General features: G+C 43.2%; 1 protein-coding gene across 1 annotated transcript; it reads left to right on the top strand.

Annotated features, from left to right (window-relative positions):
* Window positions 1–481: 481 nt before the first annotated feature.
* Window positions 482–3,324, top strand: LOC112784433 (uncharacterized). Its single transcript, XM_025827635.3, has 5 exons — window positions 482–1,208; window positions 2,219–2,296; window positions 2,399–2,461; window positions 2,547–2,615; window positions 2,706–3,324. The coding sequence occupies exons 1-5, from the start codon at window positions 903–905 to the stop codon at window positions 2,856–2,858; spliced, it is 669 nt and encodes a 222-aa protein (XP_025683420.1). The 5' UTR covers window positions 482–902; the 3' UTR covers window positions 2,859–3,324.
* The last annotated feature ends 4,856 nt before the right edge of the window (window positions 3,325–8,180 follow it).

Genomic DNA, 8,180 nt, shown 5'->3' with positions numbered 1-8,180 from the left:
AATACATTATATAAATAGATATGTTTCGTATTAAAATAAAATTCCTTTTGTTTTAAATGAAATATTTAAAAAATTATATTAAAATATTAAGATTCAAAAAAGTGATTCCATAAATAAGTTTTTTAATTATTAAGTTTTACTATATAAATTAAATAATAATAAAAATTATAATTTTAAAAAATTTTAAAAATTTAAAATTTAAAATAATTACTGTATTATTTAGTAAAATTTAAAATATTAAATTTTTAAATATATAATCAACAATAATTTGATACTCATTTAAATAAAAAAATTTACAGAAAAATTATAATTTAAAAATATAAAATTTTAAAATATAAATAACAAAATAATTTTATAAAAATTTAATTATTTTTATTATTTTATGTAAAGAAAATTTTGTTTATTAAGGTTTAAAAAATAAAGATTGTGTGATGAAAATAAAGATAGCGTGATGTTTTAGGGACTGCTAGATGGGAAATAGTGGGCCCTGAGGTGGAAAAGCGCGAGAAAGAGTGAGGAGAGGCTACAGTAGTCACACTCACTCCAAGACTGAAACTCTTTTCTTTGCTCTGCTTTTAACTAATTAAGGTCGACGAAAACGAATATTAACTCTTTCATTCATCATTCTTCTTCACCGCCACACGATAACCCTCACCTCTCTCCTTTATACATAAACTTAACATGACATACATAACCACATACTACTACTATTTTTTTAATCATTTTATTTTTATTATTAGTTTCTCTTCTTTTCTTTTCATATATATAAATCTATCCTTCCTTTTCTATTCATCTTTTCTTCCCCTTAGCTCTTCTTTCTTCCTCTCTCACTCACACTCTCGCTCTCCCTTCCTTTTTCTCTTTAGTATATGACTTCTGCCATCGTCAAACACTGAGTGACGATGATGACGTTGATGGCCAAGGATGAGTGGGTCACCACCGCCATGACCGACGACACCCTTGTGGTCAACATTCTCCTCCGCCTCAAGAACTCCCTCTCCGACGACAACAACAGCAACTCTAAGCTTCTCCCCTTCACATGGGGTCTCAGGCAGCCGCGTTCATGCTCTAGGTCAAGGACAACTCCTACGTCACGCTGCTGCGACGCCGCGGCTTCAACCAGACGCAGCCCCACCACGCCTCTCTCTTGGAGCGGCACCGCCGACGGCTACGAAGACTCCACCCGCAACAACGTCGCCAGATCCAAGGTAGTTCTCGTCTTCTTCCTCTCAACTCTCATCTATGTGCGTGCGTGTGACGCACACGGTAGCTCACGGCGGTTGATCTGGCGGCGTCATCAGACATTCTTTCTTGTCTTCTGAATGACGCTTCCTTTTTGTGTTTTTATATTTACCGTTTTGCCCTTCCATCAGTTCCCGATCGCTTGCATCGTTTTCGAGTTCCCGGGCAAATCTGTCAACTCACCTCCACTTTATTTTCTTTTTCCCTTTCTATTTTTTATTTTTACTTTAAATTAAAAAACTACAATTTATGTTCCTGAGAATGAGATACGGATTACGGATGGAGAAGGATGCCTATCGTGGCGTGGCAGATAGCTCCCGTTTGCCGTGTTTCTTTTCTAAAACGGAAATGTGTTGCTTTCTTTTTCCTTCGTATCTAAAATTAAGAAATAGTAGGTTGACGGAAATGCCCTCGGGGGTGGTCAGCGGATGAAACGGGAGTGGCTAGCGCCGGCGTCTGAGATTATTGATTGACCGAAACACCCTTCCTAGGTCCAAGTAAGATTCCGCTGACACAGTTTTCCATTTGACCTGGAAAAATAGATTCCTAATTGGGGCTAACTCTCACTAATTTAGAATGCTTAATCTTACTGTGTGGGACCCTTCCATAGGGTGATTTAGTTATTATGTGTGGATTGGAGTGGAGTGGAGTGGAGTGGAGTGGAAGAAGAGGTTAGGTTTGGTTCTTGGTGTACCCGTGGGTGTTGTGGGGGGTATAAATGAATATCACGGGGATGATGGTATATTGATGAGAAGGAATGGCGGTAGTTGAAGTTGGTGCCCCTTAATTAACATATTTAGCATTAAGGATTAGGAGGTGGCCCCCACCCCCGTTTTCTTCAATGAGGTGTAGAATGTAGTGGCATTGCCATACACAAAAAAAAAACCAAGTTCCTGAATACATGGCAATCTTTGCAACCACGTCCTTCTCATTCACATGACACGTGTCATAACACTTGTTGCCATTTGAATTTCAGGGTACAGCTACGACTACTGCCACAAGTGGATACACGGTCAACTCATCTATCCCAACGAGCAAGTGCAGAAGAAAAAAGGTATACCTACGAACCTCCTTTCTTTTGTTGCATCTTTCATCAAATGATCTCTTGATTCTCTTCTCTTGTCTTGCATTACATTACATATTGTATATTTTTCAGACCTTTGCAGAACTAAAAGAACAAGAGACCTCCCTACTCAATGAGAGGACTTATTTGAAAAAGGTATATCTTTTTATTTGCATGGTCAAAGAAAAGTTATCTCCATATTAGCATGCGGTTACTAATATCAAGCTGATTAATTAATCAGGAGATAGAACATTTAAATGCAAACTTTGAAGCCCAGAGAGCCCAAAATGAGACCCTGAAGAGGATCAAGGTGCGGTAAAGTAAACATTCAAGGCATTCTTCCATTTTAATTTAGTGCAAAATGCCAATGATACCTAATATCTATTCCATTTCATCTCAGCGTGATATGAGCTTAAAACATCAGAAGAATCCAAGTTCAAAATCAGATGAAGAGTGCTATAAGCCTTCTTTGGGTCCCCTGGTTGAAACTAAATCACACGCAGCTTCATTCTTGATTCCAGATCTAAACATGATGCCCTGTGATGACGAATGATGAGTTGAGAGTAGAGTTGGTTACATTGCAGTGTCATCTTAACTGGATCAATGTACAGATACATGGAGAGAGCATTTTGAAGGCTCAATCCAATAGAAATCTTTATGAAGAAAGAAACAAGTGAGAGCCATAAATTGGAAAAGTATTTCGGTTAGTTATAGAAATTAAGTGGTTCCTCCGATTCCGAGATTTCTTAAAAGGTGTGGGGATTCTTTGGGTAGTGTAAAATTGTATCATTCTTTGTAGGTTACGTTGAAAAGCTCATGGAATTGGATTCCTTTCATTACAAGGAAATCTCATTTGACGTATGGCCCATTCTATGTTGGAGTTTAGGGTAATATTATGATTGATGCATGCTGGTGCCAGATTCGTCGACAATTTTGGTGGACCCAATTTCAACGAAACTGCATTTTGTAATTGTTCATCCATCACATTACCTTGGCAACAAAATTTGAAATTTCCACTACGCTATCCAGTATCCACTCTTTAACTTTTAATTTGCCACTAAGGTTATTTTCCGTTCCCATTTCCCATTCTTTAGTTTAAACTTGAACTGATTATTATCACCATGATTCTAATGATTGTGTTCTGGACAACATTAATAACTCCCAAATTACGATTAATCGATAATATTACGTTACAAACTCATTAAAGTCTAATGTAAACACTATTAAAAGGTGTAAATTATAATAACTCAGAATATAGCCAAATCATGGCATTAAAGACAGTAGATGTCTAAAACCTTACCTTGGAAAGGTGTAATAAAGGATACTATAAGAAAAACAAACGTCGAATATTATTGGATTTAGTGGTGGATATATTGGCGGATTTGGCAATAAATGATTTATTGGCGAATTTGGCAATAAACTTGTTGGGTAAAAAATTATCGTCGGATTCGGATTTCGACAATAAATTTGCCGGTAATAATTGGAGAAAAAAAAATTGGCACGATTATTACCGTCAAATTTAGGGAGGAGAATCCGACGGTAAGATAATTAAATGGAACGCACGTTTCGGTCATAAGCTGTGTTATTGGCGGATTTTTCTAATGGTATATCCGCAAGTAAAATTAACCCTAAATTTAAATTTGCAAATCTGTCCTTTCCATTTTTGCAACATCATTAACCTCACTTCTCTCTCCTTTCTCTTTCGCCGTCGTTGACCGCTTCCCACGACTCCATCCATCATCGCTATTGAGGAGCATCCACCTGGGGCGTGTTTCTCCATGGAGGAGCTTGTTTCTCTCATGCGAGTTACTGCTTCTGTTGTTTGCTGCCGCTGCCGCTTGCTTCCGTCAGCTGCGATGCTACCCTTCCTCCTTCATGCAGGTATGTCTTCTTTCATTCCTTCTTTTTTTGATATTGTTGGTATTTGCTAAACCCTAACGCTACACCTCTTTGCCTTTTTTTATCATGTTAATTAGTTGCTTCGTTTCTTTATATTGTATTATGATTTTGGATTTATGGATTGATGATAAAATGTTAATGTTTACTGTAGTTATCAGAGTTAGTGGTTCTTGACTGCATTGATTTATTGACATCGAAAGCTCTGTCTTAAATTTTTTATACTATTATCAAGAAGATTCTTGATTGATTGTCCTCAACAAGCTCATCAATTATCATAAAATAGGTGAAATCAAGATTGATGTTTGCCTAGTTGATAAAATTAAAATGTTTATTTCCTTATCCGATAACACGACCTCCGGGATTCCAAACCTGGAGATTACCTGTCTCCACATGATTTTTCGGCAGTTTGCCGACGATATATTAGCCAGTGGTTCTGTCTTGGCCCTCTTAGTGTCGTAGTCAATGGCCACGATCAGGTATTTGACCTGCCCAGTGGCTACCGGGAAGGGCCCCAGTAGATCAACTTCCCATTGACAAAAGGGTCGGGGAGCCATCAGTAGGCTCAACCCCGCTGTCAGGGTCTTGTTGAAGTTGGCATTTTCTTGGCATTTCTTACATCTCTTTACGAGTTCTTGGGCATCCGTCATCATCGAGGGCCAATAGTAACCGGCCCTGACGAGCTTTCTAGACAAGGTCTTTTCCCTAATGTGGTGGCCACAACATCCTTCGTGGACTTCGCTCAAGACGTAGTCCGTCTGGTCGGGGCATAGGCATTTTAGTAGGGGCTGGCTTAGCCCTCTCTCGAACAGCTGGCCTTGTATCGTCACATACTTGGCCGCTTCCCTTCTTATCACCTTTGCAGCGTTCTCGTCGTCAGGGAGTTTACCTTCCTCCAAGAAGCTAACAATTGGATCAATCCACGAAGGGATACTCGTTGCTCGGGACACCCACAGGGTCACCGTAGGCTCCTTTATCAGCCCTTGAATCAAAGATTGGTTTTCTGACCCTGGCTTCGTGCTTGCCAGCTTTGACAAGAGGTCAGCCCGTGCATTCCTTTCTCTTGGGACATGCTGCACCACAATCTTCTCAAAGTCTTCACTTAAATTTTTAACCTTTTCCAAGTATTTCTGTAACAAAGAATCTCTAGGCTGGTAGGTCCCATTGATCCGGGAAGTAACGACTTAGAATCACTGTTTACCTCAACTCGCGTTGCCCCGACTTCTTTCGCCAAGAGTAGACCTCCTATCAAGGCCTCGTACTCTGTCTCGTTATTCGAGATTGGAAAATCGAACTTCATAGACTATTCGTAGACCACCCCCTCTGAACTTTCAAGGATTATCCCTGCTCCCCCAAACGCTTGGTTGGAGGCTCCGTCGACATGGAGCTTTCACCGTGTGCCCGGGTTCTCGTGGGGGTCCCCAGTTACCTCTACTAGGAAATCTGCCATTTTCTAAGCCTTGATTGCATGTCTAGGCTCATACTGCTCGATTTCCCATGTCATCATCCATTCCACCAGATCGGGTTTCTGCAAAACTTGGCGGATTGCTTGGTTTGTTCTCACGGTGATCCGGTGCCCCTGAAAGTACTGCCTCAGTCTTCGAGACGAAGTCAGGAGCGCGTAAGCCAGCTTTTCCAGCTTCGTGTACCTTAGCTCCGTGCCTTGTAGCACTTTGCTAATGAAATAAACCGGCTGTTGGATTTTGTCATCTTCTCTGACTAGGACGGCCGCCAAGGCCTCGTCTGTCGCTGCCAAGTACAGGAACAACCTCTCGCCATTTTTAGGCTTGCCCAGGACAGATGGGGCTGAAAGTATCTTCTTGAAATGGTCGAAATCTTTCTAACAGGCTGGGGTCCATTCGAAGGCTATCTCTTTCCTCATGAGGTTGAAGAAGGGTAGAGCTTTCGCTGCCGACGCGCCGAGAAAATGGGATAGGGCCGTCTTTAACGCAACCTGGGCTTGTCATTCACAGAATGGCTTCGCACTTGTCTGGGTTGGCCTCAACCCTCCTCTGGGTTATCATGAAGCCGAGAAACTTCCCAGCCTCCATGGCGAAGGCGCATTTGAGGGGATTGAGTCTCATATTGTGCTTGCGAAGAGACGTGAAGACGGTCTCTAGGTCACCGACTAGGTCCTCTGGTTGGCTGGTATTCACCAAGACATCGTTGATGTAAACTTCGACCGACCTACCGATGAGGTCCACGAACACCTTGTTCATTAGCCTCTGGTAGGTTGCTCCCGAGTTCACCCCAGGCATGTCGGTTGGGGTCCAGGCAAATAGGTCGCCGTTTACCCTAATGGCCTCCATGAGAGGTTCTTTCAGATTGTGGGGGAGGTTCCTGTTCACCAAGGTGAACTTGTCCTCCGTGTCTCCGACCCGAAACTTCTCTAGATCTCCTTCGGGCTCGGGTTTCGGCTTGTTGTCCACTCTGGCGTCTAAGTCGGCCAGAAAAACCGCGGATGCTTCCTTTGACTTCTTTTCCAAGGAGAGGCTGGCGTTGTCACATGCAACCGCCGTTTCTAGGTCTCCCCTGAGGGATCCAACGAACCCGTTGCCAGTGACAAATTTCATTAAGAGAAGCTTGGTGCATATCACGGCGGAAAACTCATTGATCGTCTTCCTCCCCAGGATGGCATTGTAAGCTGTGGAGTCTCTTAGGAGTACAAACTTGGCCATTATCGACCTCTTTCCTTCTCCTCCACCGATACAAACTGGGAGGACGATTGTCCCGTCGGGTTTTATGAAGTTGTCTCCTAGGCCGACGACCTCGTGCTGGTGGGTTTTTAGGTCGGTCTCGCGGAGTCCTAGGGCGTCAAACACGTTTTTGAACATGATATTGGAGTCGGCCCCAGTATCCACAAGGAGTTCCTTGGGCGGGGGTCTATGGTTCTCCGATGACATGGCTAAGACTTTGGCGTCCTTTTTGGTGGCAGACCTTGACTTGGGGGGTGAGTCTCTCCCGACCACCACGTTTATCACAGTGAGGGCATTGTCGTTGTCCTCGCTAGGTCCCTGTTTCTGTTTCACAACTCGGCCACGATCTTCCTCGCAACGCTCTCGCTCCCTTCTCCTGGGCTCCCTTATGAATTGGGAAAACTCGGTTAGCTTTCTTTCGCAAATGGCTTGCTCCAAGGCATCTTTCAGGTCAAAGCAATCCTTGGTTTTGTGGCCAAACCCCTTGTGGTAGTCACAGTACAAGCTCTTGTTCCCGCTTGTTCTGTCTCTTAGTTGCCGGGGCTTTGACAGGATGCCCTTGTTAGTGATATGCTGGTAGACTTCCACTATTGGGGCCGTAAGGAGGGTATAGTTTGTGAACTTTCTTACTCGAGGGAAAGGTTTGAAAGGTTTAGCTGATCCCCCGTCCTTGGGGGGTTCTTTCACCCTTTCCCTGTGCCCAGGTTGACGGGTAGGGGGTTGACTGGCTGTCGCTTATTGGCCGCCATGACCTGGCTAACCTCCTCATCGTTAATGTACTCTCTCGTCACATTCTGAATCTTTTGCATCGTCCACACGGGCTTGGTAGTGAGGTGCTTTCTAAAATCCTCATTTAACAAACCGTTCGTCAGGCATAGACTGGCCACTGAGTCGGTCAGGCCGTCAATTTCTAGGCACTCATCGTTGAATCTGTTGAGAAATTTCCTAGTCGGCTCACTGGCTCTTTGGGTGATTCCTAAAAGGTTAACGGGATGTTTGACTTTGGCGATGCGTGTGGAAAACTGTGCTAAAAAGCTGCGAGTTATGTCTGAGAAGGTCGTAATGGACCCCTATAGAAGCGCATTAAACTACCAGATTGCCGGTCCTGCCAAGGTCACGGGGAAAGCACGACACCTCACCGCGACGCCAACACCCTCGAGGTTCATCCGGCCTCAAAGGCCGTTAGGTATTCCTGAGGGTCTTGGGTTCCATCGTATCTCATATCTGTTGGCTTGTCAAAGTGTTTCGGCAGCCGGACCATGAGGATGGAGGGGTGAAAGGGA

Source organism: Arachis hypogaea, chromosome 20, assembly GCF_003086295.3.
Source record: "Arachis hypogaea cultivar Tifrunner chromosome 20, arahy.Tifrunner.gnm2.J5K5, whole genome shotgun sequence".
Classification (NCBI taxonomy): Eukaryota; Viridiplantae; Streptophyta; class Magnoliopsida; order Fabales; family Fabaceae; genus Arachis; species Arachis hypogaea.
Note: the sequence above shows the minus strand (reverse complement) of the source record. Positions and strands in the feature narration are given on the sequence as shown.

Excerpts from the sequence above, each read along its gene's own strand:
- LOC112784433 (XM_025827635.3), top strand. The coding sequence starts at position 903 with ATGATGACGTTGATGGCCAAGGATGAGTGGGTCACCACCGCCATGACC. Across the intron at positions 1,209-2,218 it reads ACAACGTCGCCAGATCCAAG|GGTACAGCTACGACTACTGC; the intron begins GTAGTTCTCGTC and ends TTTGAATTTCAG. Across the intron at positions 2,616-2,705 it reads AGACCCTGAAGAGGATCAAG|CGTGATATGAGCTTAAAACA; the intron begins GTGCGGTAAAGT and ends ATTTCATCTCAG.